Raw genomic sequence first — 16,317 nt, forward strand, 5'->3', positions numbered from 1 at the left:
GTGCTAAGAGAGAATAATGGCTCTAGAGAGCAGCAGATAATGATGTAGTTGTCAGGGAATGTATGAAGAGTTATAATAAGTATCCTGAGATGGATCGAGAACTGCTGTTTACTTAATAAATGAAGCAGGTCAGATTAAGCGGGGTACTTCGCAACTTCCAAATGCGAGGATGTGGACGAGTTAGTTCTCTATTTTTAGCTTTTCCTCAGGGAGATGAGAAGAACCTATAAACAGAGGTGCTGACATCTGCACGTAACCCTCATTTCTATCCTTGCTACTGAAACTTTGTCCGCCTCTTTCATTATTACTGCTGCTATTGTCTATTATTACAACAATATTGCTAATTGTCTTCATGTTGTACTAATATAAAAATCATAATTGTATTTAATTATCGTTATCGTCTGTTCAGCGCTATCAGTTCTCACAGTTATCATCATCACCATGCATTGACCTCTCCCCTTCAACAGCTCACTTGTAATACGCGTAATTTGCTTCCTCTTGAATTGTAGGAAGTTCCAGTTTATGTCTTAAATTTCAGTATAATTCGGAATAACTTTTTGTACCACGTTTTTAAATTGGTTTTGCTCTATTTGAGGGTGAAATTTTGGCATAATATCTTTTATTGCTATGTAATTTTACGACCAGGGTATTTCGTTGTTTTTCCATATGTGGGAAATAAAGTATTTAGGAATAAACAATATCTGTAGCTTCCGTTCTGTCTACCTTTACTAACCACAGCATTATTTTGAACACTTCCTACAATCGTTCCTTCAAATCTTTCGATTTCAATGTCAGAGGAGTTCTCATAATGAAGCGTCTCCGATCGGCTAATCGTTATTTATATTCCTTTGGGATAACTTTTGTTCTACGTTTTTTTTAAATGTAGTTTTACAATATTTGAGATTTCACAATATTTAAAACTAATTTTTTTCTGTGATAATGAATTGCGACAAGACATGCATAAGCTCTTCACTCATCTTTTCTCCATCGTTTGGCTTAGCCTCAATGAACTGACAAGGAGTGAAGCAATGGACAGAAGTCCTGGCCCTATATATTCTTCTAGCCAAATAGAGTTCTGCATGGCCATTGATTCCATTTATTACATGCTGTATCAGTACAGTGTAGTGCTTAACACGAATCAGTTTTCTTTAAATGGAAAGAGATAAAAGCAACAATGAATCGTACAAAGTTATAACTGTTACGAAATGTAGATTGTAACGAGCGTCCACTTAGATAAATGCTTTAGAATTCGAATCCAAAAAACTATTAACAGTTTTAACAGTGCTGCAAATGTTCTTTTCGAAGTGATGTACTGGAAGAACATAAAAGGTATATAGATAGATTCGCTGATCAGTTTCTAGAAGATGGTAGTGACAAATTACCTCTAGGCAGTTGTCGCGAATTTCAATATCGCGAAATTCCAAATAAATAATAAAATAAATTTCTTATTCAAATTGTAAATGAATGTTAACATTACATATCATTTAATCATTTTTTGTTCCTTACATTTATTTCCTATTAGTTCCCCATGTTTTTTCTGTTTTTATCTAAGCTGTTTTTATCTAAAAAAAGTCTTAATAAAAATTCATTTGTAGTTGCGTTCCACTGAAAGCATCAGGATGAGCGTGTTATCACTTATTGTTTTGATATATCTCGCTACAGTAATTCAATTAAGAATTCGCGAAGAACTGCAGAATGTTTTACAAAGATTTCAAGAAGGATTTTCTGACAAAACCAGTTTGCTCGCCGGTACCAAAAATGTCTTGATAGAAGGTACCAAGAATTTTCTTATTTTTCGGAGCATGACATGACAGGTTCTACATCTCCGTTTCTGTATGAGCAGTGCTTCTTCCAACAGAGTCGTCAGTTAAGATTCTGCTGAAGAGTACTAATTTTCAACACCAAATGATGCCAAAATTAGAAAAACACTATTTGAAATTTTCTGGAATCTGAAACCAATTCAACAAGGCGTGTAGAATGGGCGGAAAGAACTGCAGTAGCTAGATTAGGTTATCGAGAAACATTACAAATAATGGTGCCTTGATTGATGCATTAGCAGTTGCAGTGATGACTAAAGAATCAATCATCTAGAGGTAAATGCCGCTATTTAGCTTTTGCAGAATGTTAAGTTTCATTTCACATGCTATCCTTTACTGTTGTCTTTTAACCAGTGCTGTTTTTTCTTACAAGTTGAGAGTATTGGAATGACATTCCAATATGGGATTATCGAACAGAAGCTCAAATGACGAAACTAGATTCATTGATTATGCTGATAGAGCTCTGTCGCGATGTGAATGAGGTAACTAATGATAGTTTGTTGATGGTAAAGCAAAATATTAACGATACCGAAGGAACAATCGATCGGCAGTTCAGAATTGAAAAAAGTGATGCCTTGCTGACGTCTCTGCGACAGACTTTCTCTCCTAACAGCAGTAAATTTTGGAAATTTTCTAAAAGTTCTGTAAATAGTACAAGTGAAAGATATTTTTTTTTCGATTGATTTTCAAGTTCGAAGCTCTCTGAATTTGGCATAAAAGATGCAAAATTGTTATTGTTAGCCAAAACAAAAAAAAAAAAAAAGACAAAAACATAAAACGACTGACGACAAATCTTGCCAATTTTTACTGCAGACCACCGCTGCTCTAAATGTCCTCTCACAATATGTATACTTTCCGATTACTGTTATTGAAGGTAAACCAAAACGTAATAACTTACTGAGTCGAGCTGTTGCCGCCCGTGATATTAACTGATTTGCGCAAATATGCTCTATGGTTTTACAAAAAAGATCAAAGTGACGTCCTTTACGATTGTGAAAAGTATCACCTTTTGCTGAAAGACTTTAAATTGAATTTCTATTTCTGTCCGGAAAAACTTATATCACCCATCTATTTTTAAAAATGCTACCAAATTTCTTTAGATTTGAAGCTTGGAATTAAGAGATTTAAATTCATAAAAGTTAAGAGACTTAACTTGAAACTGAAGTAAGGAAGACGAAGAGGACGTCTTGTATTCTATTCCAAAGTACTTATAGTAATTCCGTGCCATTTTCAGTCCTCATTTTAATGTGGAATTCAATTTTCGGTTTGGCATACTGCTTGTGAGATTCTACAATACAGTAATCGATCAACATGGTCGATCCTGCCAGCAAAAATGCTTAAATAGTGAAGGATCTTACCGGAATTGTGAAGGTCGACCAATTCGATTACCAAGCCGTAAGTTCATCGTTTTCTCAGATCCTATCGGATTTCATAGAGTGATGTTCAGTATTTCTCATGATCAATGTTTCCGCATAGGATGATGAATCTCAGTCAATCCATTTCTCAAATAAACTGGCAGTTAGTGATAATGAGGAGGAAGAGAGTAATAATTGAGTTCATCCATCAGGAATCTTAATACTTTCACAGGTCCAGCTCGCCACGTGCAAGCCTTTGCTAAGAATGAGCAAATTTAGCTCATCGTTGCAAGCGCGCCACGACTTCGCTTTTAAGTTAGTATTGATCATTCTTAGCAATAACTTTGAAAGTGAAGGATTACCATCCCTTCCCTGTTCTTATAGTTAAGTAGTGGTAGTAGGATACTGATATTTTGAAGACCCAATAGTCACTTTTGGAATGTCAATGGACCGGAAGAGGATATTATCGCAAGTGGGAGCGCGACTTATTGTTTATTTGTGATGAATGACAGAAACATTGAAAAAATGACAGTGCAATGTTAAAAGCTTTCTGACCTCCTAAACTTAATTTTGCCAGTACAAATGAACGGGTCTGCGAACGGATCTTCAAAATCTATTTTGGACAAGAATGAAAGTTAAGCATTTCCCACAATAAGGCTTTCTTATTAATAATCAGATTCACTTTTGAGAATCGTCGTCGAATTTCATAGTACATAAAACTTCATACTAATCATATTAACACACCAAACAACTAGAATTTATCGAAGAGAAAAATTAAGTAAAACTGGAAATAACAGGATTTACAAAAACTGATCTGATTCACTGGTATTACATTTACACTCAGAAGAACGTTGGGCATTTTTATAAGCGATTTATTTCAGAATCTTGTAAATTTTAGAAGCCATTTCAGCCATCTCACCATTTTTTTTTCCGAAAAAAGTCAAGTACGTCCTAGAAAAAGTGCTTCCAAAACTTCGTGGAGAAAGGCCTGTTGCAAACATTCGAAATTTTAAATTTCATTAAATTTAGTCGCCAAGCAATAAAGCTAAAAGTCATGTACATGAGACATCTTAAATGAAAACACAAAGCTATAGAGTTAAGAACACATTAAACTATTAAAAACATGACAAACACTAGCTTCGATTGAATGCTGTCCTTAGTAACATTACGAAAAGAACTACAGATAATATAACACAAGACTAAAAATAACGCATCGGTTTTTCACAATCAATCATAACAACTTTTTGGAATAGTGAAATGAACTAAGAACTCTCATTTCATTGGAAACAAAAATATGGAGCGAATGACTAGCCTTGTTATCACGAGATAACGAAAAGGAACGAAAAAGATGTAAGGAAAAAAAGAATTATAATCAGAAAAACACAAATTTAATGAAAATTCAAAATTTCACGTACACCAGTAACCCAACTTAAAATCTTGTTTGAATAAGAGTGCGCCGCCAAACCATTAAAAGAAAGGTTTTGTAGATAATTCCCAAACAATCAGGTGCGATAAATCACGAGCTTGCACTGCATTTGCCACGTCTATAACATCCTCCTCTTCTCCTAAATATTGTTATAGTCATTTCATTTTGGAATTACGCAAAATGGAAGTAAAAAACATGAAAGACGTGTACAAACCCATTCTGAAGTCGATATATCCATCACCACCAGAAACAACAAGCATTTTGAATGAAGCTGATTTATATGGCATGTCAGTATAATTTAAAGACTTTGTAGAGGTTGCTAACGAGGCATCTGCATTTGCACCTTCAATGCAGAATAAAATTCAAAAATTCCATGGTAAAACTAATTACATGCATCAAATATCCAAAATTATTATTAAAATAACAATATTTATAATATCTCTTTTAGGACCTCGAAAGCAACAATCGCATAAAATCGCAGTTGTTGGTATTTACACTTTTCTTGCATGTCTCTTTAAAATCACGGGTTGGAAGTATTGTTTATTTCTAAGGATGGCTATACAACATTGTCAGTATTTTATATCATTTCAGGACAACAGGTAAAACAAGTATTTTAAACACGATGAATGGGAAAACCAACTATGTTTTCAGTCAAAAAAAACTCACCAGGGACAGCCAAGAAGAATTTCACTGAATCTTTGTGTCCATGGAATGAGAGCTGAGCATGCGACATATCACAATATGGTATAAAACTACCAGGTGATATTCTTTCATTGGTCATATCGCCATAAACTCTAATTAATCCGCCTGGACCTCGTATATCTTCGGTCTCCAATTTTGTCTCAACTCGATTTTCATTAGCTGCAAATACTTCGTCTCGAATTTCTGCATTTTTATTAGCTCTATTTCATTCTAAGATGGAGAATCAGGCAGTGCCATAAAAAGTTGTCTAATTGAATTAACATCTGCACTAATCCATGTTATAGTTAAACAACAAACTTTAAAAGCATCAAAATAAGAAGATATTTGAACATTAAATATAAACAGAAGTTTATAGTTCAAACAAATGACAAAGTATTTACAATTTAGTACATCCAGTTTTCACATAAAACACATTTTGCATTTAAAGGATGGGAACATTGTGCTGAATGTCTTTAGAATGTCTTCAGCTTTCAATATATTTAGCGTTTTTACTAAATTATAACATCTTTTGATGTTAATTAAAAAAAAAATTCAGTCGACAAAACTTGGAATACCGACTTACTTCCAGAAAGGGGTACTGAAATAATAACACCCGTCCCTGTGCCAATCCATAAACGTCGACAGATCGCCAATAACGCAGTGGTGCGCATATAGGAATAATCCAGATTATTAGTACCTGTAAGGAATTTCACAGGGAAAACCAAGCTTGCATGAATTTGAAAACTATGAACATCAGCATACTTGACTACGGCGCAGCTACACGCTTAGCCTAATTAATGAGTCTATCCACCTTCACACTATATAAAGGTTGAATAATTCAGAACTAGTTGTTAAGCAAACATACCCAACATTTTTGTGACATACGGTTCAATATCAATATCTTGAAGATGTTCATAATTATAGGCATGGTAAAGTCGAAGTGTTGAATCAAGTCGGATGGAGATCCATACGCCATCACCAACCCACTGCATATGACGCACTTGACTATCTCGTCTCGGATGTGCGGCAAAAACTTTCTGCAACAGAATAACTGAAAAACAAATATTATCCGTTCTGACAAGATCTTACAAGCTTGATGGAAAATTCTTAGAACTCTATAGTAATACACAGTCGACAAAAGTGACCTTTACAGTAAGTTCTTTTGGGTCAATAACAATGATGCAGTTGCGGTAAGCAGCCCATAAACGATCGCCCACTATCGAAAGTGATCTTACTGAACTTGTTGCGCGGCCAACAGTAATACAGTGGTAACCCGCTTCGGACCAACCACCAGCTAAAAAAATTATTGTGCTATCTGCAACAAAAAACCTCTAAAAAAAGGACTGAGTTCATTAAAGTTAAAAATCACGTTAAGATCTGCAATTTGCTTTCTGTAAATATCGAATTGCATATTGTAAATATGAATTTTTCTGTCAAAACTGTATGCCAAACAAAACTGTCTAAGCCAGTTTATTCCAGATTTATTCCATATTTCTTTTGAATTCAATCAACAGAAAAATGTGAAATGTCTGCTCTACCAGTTTAACGTTGCTGGAATGAAGCGCATAACCCACCGTATATTGTCGAGTTCTTACCATAATAAAAAACAAAGATTATAATTTCATTCCCCATAAATCCTTTGATAAGACGAAAAAATGCACCAAGGAAACATACCTGCATCTCGATGAAAAACAGCGATAGATCCATTAGCCAATGCAGCGAATACTCTTCCCTTGTAATGTCTGCAAAATACACAAACTCATTTATTGAAAAAATATCTCAAGTAATTCCATGAATATCCGAAGTACTGAAAAGTTAAGAAGCTAGAATGTCGAACATACCTAGGATGGTCTAGTTAGATGCGGAGAATATACACTGAATTTCAAAGAGATTTTAATTATTTCATAAAATTCCACATTTTTTGCGGTAAGCAAGAAAAGACAATCATGAATTGAACTGAACGAAATGTGACAATTCCATTAACAGTTTTGGAAGTGCCCTTTGCTCTTTCCGTTCATTTATGAAGATAATCACAAGGAAGTAAATGCAGAGTAAACGCAGTTAACGAAATTGTTTAAAACTTACAAAATGGAAAGGACCGCGTCAGGCATCTTTATACGCCGCAAACATTTACGCCATTTCGATACAGCCGAATGAATAAATATACTGGAAAAATAAAAAATAAATTATAAGTCACAAGAATTCTGTAAATATATACGAGGAAAACATTGGAAGACAATGAAGAAATGGAACCGAAAAAACCAACTGGCAACTACCGGATTAAAAATTAAAAGAAAAAAGATTCAATGAGACGCCATTACAATATAGTCGAGATGGAAAGGTCACTCTTTACCAGCTAATTCAGTGAAATATCATTTAAATCACGAGAACTTTCATAGTAAAAAATTATCACAACTGAGCTTACTAATCATTCTGAGATCCCATCCACATTGTTGGAAGCGTTGTCATATTGTCTGATAGTCCTTCATACTTGTTGAGTCTATCTTTAATATGAGCTGGAAGTGTACCAATACCATGCTTCTCTGTCTGTTCCAAGGCATCTGGAAATTTTTAAAAACGTCAAAAAATTATGTTAGAATGCATATATTTGAAAGAAGACTATCATGCAATTTATAGAGACAATGATGAATGCCTGAACGTCTGCAAAAGCAAAAATTTTATCAAAAAAAAAGAACAAACATTTATAGGTTACACAGCCTTAAAATCTTATCAGTGCAGAAAACTACGAAAGCGACTGCCCCAAGAAAGGCACGTGTAAATATAAATAATAAAGTAGGATTAGCTTTGAACTTGTCTAGTATCTACAATTTCAAAACCGAAATTATGTCAAGACGCAAGACGCCACAAGACATCAGTGGAAGAAAGAAGAAAGAACCCGATAAAAAAGATATGCACCATAAACAATACTTCGGTGATTGGCAGGAATTTTTTTGCATGCCGCACCTTCATTTCCACGATTAAAATAATTTTGAAAACTTTAGTTGAAAAGGAAACTAGAAGAACTGAAGGAATATAGAAATGATTACATCCACAACAGTTTCACGAAAAATAATTCACTTGAAATTTTTTGCGAACAGTCTACGTCGAAAACTTCTCATCTATATCGCAAAAAAAAGTCATAAAAAATAAAAAAAAATTGTAAAAACGTATCGTAAACATGAAATCACAAAAACTGTACAATGAAGTTACAATGGTTTCTTTATACATTATCCATATTGTCTCACCAAAAAGAAGAGTGCCTTTATCGGCTGCTTCTTTAAGTTTTTCCAAAAGTGTATACTTCTTCAGAATGCCATTATCCTCAGCTTTCTTCGTTTCGTTCTCATCTTTCACTTCGTTTCCCATTTTGACTACATGTGCATGTGAGGAAGTTTAATGTCATAATGAAAAAGTAACTCAAGATAATAAGCAAGATGACAAAAAGATAATTCATAGCAAATTCAATTAATTTTGTAGTTGCAATATATGGTGAATGATTAATGATAACTTGGTCACACCTAATAAATGAAAAGTTATACACAAACAATTGAACGTTACAACGGCAAGATAAAGCTCACCGAGCTCAGTCACTTCGTTTAGGCCTTGATTACTCTCGGATGTACTCGGTCCAGTTTGTTCACAAACGCTGACTGAAACAAAATATTTTCAAAATATAACTTGATGTAAATATCCCATATATGTATATACTTGAAATCATTGAGTTCAAAATTAAATTCACACAGTTAGAAATTTAAACTTACAATCTCGCGAACGCTGCGGAGAAGGTTTCTGGCCGGGGCCACAGTAAGTTAGCGTTGTGTCTTCATCCGAGTCAAGTTTTCGCAACTCCACCTAGGTATGGAAACACATTAATTGCAAAAACTACTTCTCTGTCGCTTTTCAGAAATAATTTGAATAATCGTTAAATTGAATAAAAACAGATACCCAATGCACAGCACCAAATTGTTCCTGCTCGTTGATATCTGATGGCAAGTCTTTCACATAACCACCACCACGACAAAAATTTTTCCAGTTCGTATCTTCCAAAGGATAATCAAACTCTTGAACACCTCAAATTTGTTTTCCGTTTAGAATTCATTTATCTAAATGTTTATTGAAAAAACGACTACATCAGACTATACAAAATAAGATAGGGTAAATCTATTTGACCTGGTACAGATGAGACACAGAGAACGTGTGCGGAACATGCTTGGAACGTATCGATAACACTGTTTGGATTATTTGCATCTAGTATAACAACATGGCTATGTCTTTGATTTGAACTGCACACCCACAGCAAACTTGAACTCTTCCATGCAAGTATTTCCACTTGACGATCATCCTCCATTGGTTCCTATTTATTTTCTGATATCAGTTTTTATTCCACTTTTATTCCACCACCTTGATATCTTCTGCCCTTCAGTTTCAGCAAATTAAGACAACATTTAAATTATTTCATGCCAAACATATTCATGTTCCACGAAAAGGAGTGGTAAAATGATACACAAAATGCATATAATTATTGAGTATAGATAATACGTTTTTTCTATATTTTCCGGTTGCAACAGCCAAATAAAAGCAAATATTTAACGTCTCGCAGTTTCTTCTATCATTTGGATGTGCCTGTTTACTGTTTGTTTGTAATGAGCTTAAATAAATCTGGCTTCATTTTATTTATATGTTTCACTTTACTATATGTGTACTTATCTACCATTGCAAAAAACATATCTTTTCATGAAGCATTTATATAAAATGCATTAAATTTATGGAGCAACAAGTACCTTATGTTCGATATCAAGCTGATTTATCGACTTTTCAAGCGGCGTAGATTCACTTGGAGTTTTAGGATCCAAACAAAATATTGAGTCGTCAACAATATATCCACCATCAAGTGTTCTACCCCCTCGCAAAGTTACACTCGATGAACACCAAATCTGACAACTTGGAGACAACTAATGTCGAAACAATGAAATTTTAAAAAATATGGCATACGTTTCGAACATTCCGTACAATACAGCATTAAAAACATTCTTGTTTTTCTAATCTGTAAGCTAAACTAACCTTTATTTTACTGTTTATGTGGAACAAGACAGAACAAATTGTAGATCAACTCTCATACTTGCTCCGAAGATATACAACGCCAGAAACCAGTAATACCTTCAATGAAGAATCCAAATCAATGAGTGGTCTGCAAAACACTGGGACTGGCACCACAGCACTGTCATTACTTTCACCAAAAACCGCTGGAACAGACCATCCATACGCATGGAAACGATCACTTTCTTCACGGTTCATATGTTCCTTTACAATTTTATACTGCTGTCGACGTTCTGCAGCTCTTCTTTCAGATGAACTAAATAGCATTTAATGTTTTATTTGAAATTCGGGTAACATCGAGCTATTAGAATTTCTGTTCAGTTTCATTTTCTCAATTTATGACCTTCAGTGAATATAAAATGTAACATACTAGTCACTATCCATGAAATCATTTATTTTTGCATTAGAGCGACGAAGGGTATCACGCTCACTACCAGCTGTTCTTCTGCGACGATTTGAACTATGTGGCGGTTCGTGCATAAATAAACCAGAGAAACTAAATAATTAACTCGGTATTACTCAGAATTATCAGCTAAAAAATTATTACCGAATTTGGCAATGGTAAAATAGAATATTTGAAAATTCTGAAATTTGTAATTCCCATGTATAAAATATACACCGTAACTTATGAAACTTAGAAAAGCTACATATTATCTACATATTCAATTCAATACTAACAATTCCCAGATTCCGCTACTCTTTTTAGTATTTAGAGCATTTAAACGTTTAGCACGTTGCATTTCAGTCCATTTCATGGCTTCCTGGAGCTCCATTAATTTTTCCTTGTATTGATTACGTTCCAGCAGAACACGAGCCATTTCAAGTCGTGTAAAACGCTTTCGCTGTGCCATCGGTAGATCCTCCTGAATTAAGAGGCTGTAATATCATTTTAAATGAATTCTCACCAGCAACTTAAAATTCAAAAAGCGCTGCATTGTGCAAATAACATGACATTCATTTGATATGCAATCGAGATGCAAAAACAGCTGAAACAGACTCCTTTGTACAGCAAAAACACATCAACGAAAAAAATAAGCTATGCTGCCTACCTGATCATCTTCACTCCGAACTTCTAATTTCTCTTTGAGATCACGAACATCCGACTCGAGTTCCTTTATTCGTTCACCCATCTTCGATCTTACCATTTCCAAACTTCGAATCTCTTCACGTAATATATCTTGTTCACTAAAGTATCATCAAAACTAATGAACAATTCAAGATCCACATGCTGTCCAGTTTCCGACGCTAATGAGATGTTGATGTATGGCGTTATAACTAGTCTGGAAAATGAAAGAACTCAAATTGAGAAAAAAAAAAGGAAAAAAAAACCTGCTCAATTCATCAACACGAGCAATCAAATCATTCTTCACAATATTAAGAGCATTTTTCGTTTCCAGTAATTCCGTATTTTCCTTGATTAAATTCTCCACCTCACGGCCCATTCCTGAAACATGTCAGTCAAGTTTAAAAATTAGGAAAAGAAAACCAGAGTGCTCTGATAAATGCACTAATGATACAACATTTATATTCAACATCGTGCAGTTCCGTTGATTGCAAACTTCAACAATTCAGAATCAGAATTTCTTATTTGAAAAACTTCGACTAGACAATCCTAGTTGCTGTCAATCATCCTGATGAATTTTTGAAAAAATTAAATCTTTTTAATGGCTTCAGAATGACAGACGCTCTTTCATCCATGCACGTCCTTCCATATGGTACATAGACTCTTTAGAAAAAAGAAAATAAAGAACAACGCTTTATGTCCTCTGAATCAGTTCCGGCTGTTAATGCTGTTTGTCCCTTACAGTAAAATGGAAGGAAAAAAAAAAAAAAAAAAAAACAAAAAACAAAACAAAACAAAATGAGCACACATTACACAGATACTATCACAGACTGTATAACATACCGATGAATGTATCGTTCACTGGAAATATAATTTCAATCATTAACTGTTATTTGTTAAACTGGTAATAATTGAAATAAGCTAGACGAAATGAAACTCTCATTAAATTCGTGAAAACAAGAAGGCAAACGCATACTGTGTGATAGGCAAAAAAGCATGCATTAAGTGCGAGGGATGAAAAAAAACCACGATAAAAAACTGCCATTTCTTAGGTATTGCAAAACTTAACTCATTTCAAAGTAATTCAGGTGAACACATGAAGGCGTTCTTTACGCATTCATTCTGCTTGCTTCAGTCGGTGGAAATTTGAGTATGAAATTTTTGAAGCCAAAAAAAATAAAACTTTGAAAAAGTAGACAGTTATCCATAATCCACAAACAGCTTGAGAACATGTTCTCTGCACAAGTGAGCTTTTCTAGAAAGAGTGTAGACAGAACAAAAAAAAGCATACTGTCATACAAAAAACCATAAGTAATACCATTAAAAACATAAAAATTAGATTATCTGGCAGTTATTCTACGGCAAAAAGTGACTCTGCTCTTATTAGTTATAACTCACTCATTCTCAACATATATTTTCAGCTCATTTCAGCACAGCATAAGATGCGTCAACAACCGATAAAAACACCAGATAAACTATTCAGAATCGTTCCATACAGTGTTCCTAACGGAATCAATAAAAAGATAATCTCGTGAAAACCAATAGTTCTAAAGAGTGAGAATATCCAAATATACGTCTTCTGATCCTTCCCTATTCGTGTTATTTTAATTTCCGTTTCACGCTCTGCCGTATCAGGTGACCGATTTCGTATAGCGCAGTGCATAGTGGAGTTACTCCGCATTGGATGATGTTCCACGACCAGTGACAATCAAATAAATGCTATCAAAAATATTACAATCACAATGGTGCATGAAATGGGGCTGGCTTCAGTTAGATATAAGGTGAAAAGTGTCATTGGAATGTTTTAGTAGTAGATGCGAAGCGATATTAGCAACAATCACCACCAATGCTAGTGAAAAATTTTGTAAGTAGAAGGATTACCCGCGGAAGCAAATTCGGCCGGATCAACAAGTGCACCTGTAGAAGAAACACGCCTTTTCAAATTTCCGTTGAAAAGACGTTCAAAATGTGAAAACAAGCCTTCTGACCCATATGGATTTCTTTCAATTTCTTTTTTCTTTATAATATCTTAATCAATTTTTGGAGAACATAATTATGCTGGCAAGGTAATGGTTTCAGGATGAGATGTAAACTGAACAAAAAAATATCAAAGCGACACGTCCAAACATATTGTTAAATTAAACTGAATGAAAATAAAGTAAAACAACGAAAATACCTGTTAGATCTGCGCCAAGAGAATCCACAGAATCGTTGGTTCTACAATAGATAAAATACTTTCAATCAACACTCTTCAAATAATCTACAACTTGCAGAGTGAATCTTTATAAAAAACTCGGTGTGGCATATAATTTACTATCCGATCGAAGAAACCTGGAGTTAACTTTGCCCCATAATGCCCCTTTGAATATTTCATATTGGGATAAAAAAGATAAAAGTTAGGCAACGCTAAGAGGTGGTAAATTATTTTTAAAAGCTCGAAGTAAGCTGAACGACACTATCATTTGTTGATAGTTTAATACAGTTGACTAGCTGAATCACTGCAATATTAACAACATATGAACTGAAAAGAACGATTCTTTATTTTTAACAATTTAATGAAAGATGGTTTAACGGTTAGTCTTTTTCAAGTAGCTTCTGTTCGACCGACCAAAGTTCTATCACACGTTACATGCCAAACAAAACTAAAAAGTTAATTTTTGCTAACTCTTATTGATTGCCTCGATTTTAATGTTACCCAGAAAATCAAACAAGAGAACGAAATATTCCCAAAATAAAACAGATTTACATTGCAACTACTGTTGGAACAGATGTGGAAGACTGGACAGTGCTATCAGGAAGTATTGGAGGTGCCTCACGCGGCGATTCCACGGCTGAAGAAGAGTAATCACGAGGTGACTGCAATATGTCAGAGGCATTCTGGCCGAATTCATCATGCCAATCAGCTGCAAAAATCACTGCTTTCAAAAATGTAAATCTGCTCTCTGACAACAACACTCCCCACTCTGAAAATCCGGCAAATATCATTTGGTTACAAAAATATTACATTCGCTGCTAATATGATTGGCAAGGTTGACATCAAGTGTGGTACTCTGTGACATATGAGCGCTTATCAAATCAGATACTCCACGAATCGCGCTTGCATCTACTGAAGCTGCCATTCCCAATCTGAAAATTGTATGCTGCCAATATAATGCGAAATGAAATTCTGTTTCCAAATCCCATCTTCTCAGTATAATTTCTCGACTTGGAAAAGATAATAATAACCAATTACTAATATATAGCAGAAATGTGATGCATCTCGAGGAAAAATTAATAAACATAGCAAATTCTCCCATCCATATACTTAAGAATGAAGCCATAAGTTCCTGAACGTTTTGTGTTTCGAGAAACATTGTACAAGACAAGACACGGAAACATTTTCAAAAGTAATGCAATTTATTTTGTATGCGCGTAATTTGTCTGATGATCAGTAACTGTGATTTGACCTAACAAAGGTCATTTGAAGGGCGAAATAGCAAATTAAAATCATAAAATGCAACTTTTTAATCTGTCTAACAAAGCTTCCAAAATATCTACCCAGCCATTTTGAATTAGACTATTTCAAGGTTTCTTTTTTGTCGTTCATTTGAGAACCTTACCTCCAGTATGAAGTTTATGCAAGTCCCAGGCATATCATCAACTTTCAAAGCATAAGTGGAGTTAGTGATTAAGAGTTGGAAGAAAATGTGTTTGTTTGACAATTATCTCATGGAAAATTTCCTCTTCTTTCACAAAAGCAAAGAAACCCTACATAAACAAAATGAAAAAAAGAACATGGCATAAACGCATTAAGATCAGGCTGTGAGTTAATCAGCTAAAGCATAAGAAGGAGGATAACAGAATTTCAGGACTTACAACGACCCGTTTATCGAAGATGCTGGTAGATACTGACTAAAATTATTTTCGGTAATAAAAGATTCTTCGATTGAGGCATTTTCCAGAGATGGCCAAGTGTCAGTGGAAGGGGAAAAAATTAGACAGAATTTTATCATTGAATTGGTAATTTTGAACGAAAATTTGATGAGAAATTGCATTGCAAATTTTGGCAGTGATACTGGTGCTGTTATATAATTTGGAACAGTTACTGATAAAGTCAATAATTTTGTTTTCTAATTACATGGACGAATCTGTGCGCCCTCAGATAGGATGAATAAGCTCTAACAGCTTATAAAACCGTTGACAATCTATACTTCCAAAAATACCAAAAGTCATCTCAATCATCAAACACTTACTTTGTTCTTAACTGCTGTGAAGGTAAAGGCATGCTTTGCATCATTTCGAATTTTTCACTTCCCATTAGATATTTTGTTCTTTCCATATGATCAATATGTGTCCTCAACAGAACATTATATCTCTCGTGTAATTTGTCAAATTCAGCTTTTTGGTCTGCTTCTCGTTCTTCCAGACGTGCAGCTGAAAAAAAAAAGAAAGAAATTCACACTTTGACCATTAAGCGTAAACAAGAGAAATGTATGAAAACATTTTGACAAAGTCTTAAACTTTCACGAACCATGATCAGATGAATTCTTTGCTTTTAGCTCCAACATTCTCATTATCGACTCCAAAGATTCAATTTTACTCTCAAGTTCCCGATTTTGTTCCATCAGTGAATCTTCAATTTCCAAACATTTCTATAAAATCCACAAATTAAACATTAAACCACTAAATAATCTGCACAGGTCAACTTCATACATCAATTCTCGCAAGACCGTTAAATTACCAAAATTGTTAGGTGTAGAATTTCATTTACCAACGGATTAAACAAGGTTTTAGTCTATAATCGTTTAGACTGTGCACTTGCAACTGAATGCTAGTAGTAAATCTACTTTTTTTGTTTTTGGTTTTTAGTAGTAAATCATTAACCAAAAAAAAAAAAAA

General features: G+C 34.3%; 2 protein-coding genes across 3 annotated transcripts in view; one reads left to right on the top strand and one right to left on the bottom strand.

Moving 5' to 3' along the window:
- Positions 1 to 1,152: 1,152 nt before the first annotated feature.
- LOAG_02560 (hypothetical protein) lies at positions 1,153 to 2,750 on the top strand (the record flags this gene model as incomplete). Its single annotated transcript, XM_003138097.1, has 4 exons — positions 1,153 to 1,188; positions 1,596 to 1,773; positions 2,196 to 2,299; positions 2,631 to 2,750. 4 exons carry the CDS (start codon positions 1,153 to 1,155, stop codon positions 2,748 to 2,750), a joined length of 438 nt encoding a protein of 145 aa, XP_003138145.1.
- Positions 2,751 to 4,036: 1,286 nt separating this feature from the next.
- Positions 4,037 to 16,317, bottom strand: part of LOAG_17706 — a gene marked incomplete at both ends in the record, with an annotated part of 14,109 nt that continues 1,828 nt past the window's right edge. The window contains 25 exons of one of the 2 annotated variants that reach the window (XM_020450368.1): positions 4,640 to 4,737; positions 4,813 to 4,941; positions 5,265 to 5,459; positions 5,863 to 5,976; positions 6,145 to 6,316; positions 6,425 to 6,573; positions 6,954 to 7,021; positions 7,365 to 7,445; positions 7,705 to 7,840; positions 8,525 to 8,650; positions 8,858 to 8,929; positions 9,041 to 9,131; positions 9,225 to 9,349; positions 9,450 to 9,633; positions 10,061 to 10,213; positions 10,437 to 10,632; positions 10,747 to 10,872; positions 11,055 to 11,239; positions 11,426 to 11,561; positions 11,706 to 11,820; positions 13,616 to 13,656; positions 14,186 to 14,342; positions 14,444 to 14,565; positions 15,672 to 15,852; positions 15,950 to 16,070. In XM_020450368.1, coding sequence (XP_020305966.1) covers positions 4,640 to 4,737; positions 4,813 to 4,941; positions 5,265 to 5,459; positions 5,863 to 5,976; positions 6,145 to 6,316; positions 6,425 to 6,573; positions 6,954 to 7,021; positions 7,365 to 7,445; positions 7,705 to 7,840; positions 8,525 to 8,650; positions 8,858 to 8,929; positions 9,041 to 9,131; positions 9,225 to 9,349; positions 9,450 to 9,633; positions 10,061 to 10,213; positions 10,437 to 10,632; positions 10,747 to 10,872; positions 11,055 to 11,239; positions 11,426 to 11,561; positions 11,706 to 11,820; positions 13,616 to 13,656; positions 14,186 to 14,342; positions 14,444 to 14,565; positions 15,672 to 15,852; positions 15,950 to 16,070 — 3,273 coding nt within the window. Of the gene's footprint in view, positions 4,738 to 4,812; positions 4,942 to 5,264; positions 5,460 to 5,862; positions 5,977 to 6,144; positions 6,317 to 6,424; positions 6,574 to 6,953; positions 7,022 to 7,364; positions 7,446 to 7,704; positions 7,841 to 8,524; positions 8,651 to 8,857; positions 8,930 to 9,040; positions 9,132 to 9,224; positions 9,350 to 9,449; positions 9,634 to 10,060; positions 10,214 to 10,436; positions 10,633 to 10,746; positions 10,873 to 11,054; positions 11,240 to 11,425; positions 11,562 to 11,705; positions 11,821 to 13,615; positions 13,657 to 14,185; positions 14,343 to 14,443; positions 14,566 to 15,671; positions 15,853 to 15,949; positions 16,071 to 16,317 lie in introns of both variants that reach the window. The other variant, XM_020450369.1, reaches the window with a different exon arrangement.

The sequence above is a fragment of the Loa loa genome, assembly GCF_000183805.2.
Source record: "Loa loa unplaced genomic scaffold supercont3.116, whole genome shotgun sequence".
Classification (NCBI taxonomy): domain Eukaryota; kingdom Metazoa; phylum Nematoda; class Chromadorea; order Rhabditida; family Onchocercidae; genus Loa; species Loa loa.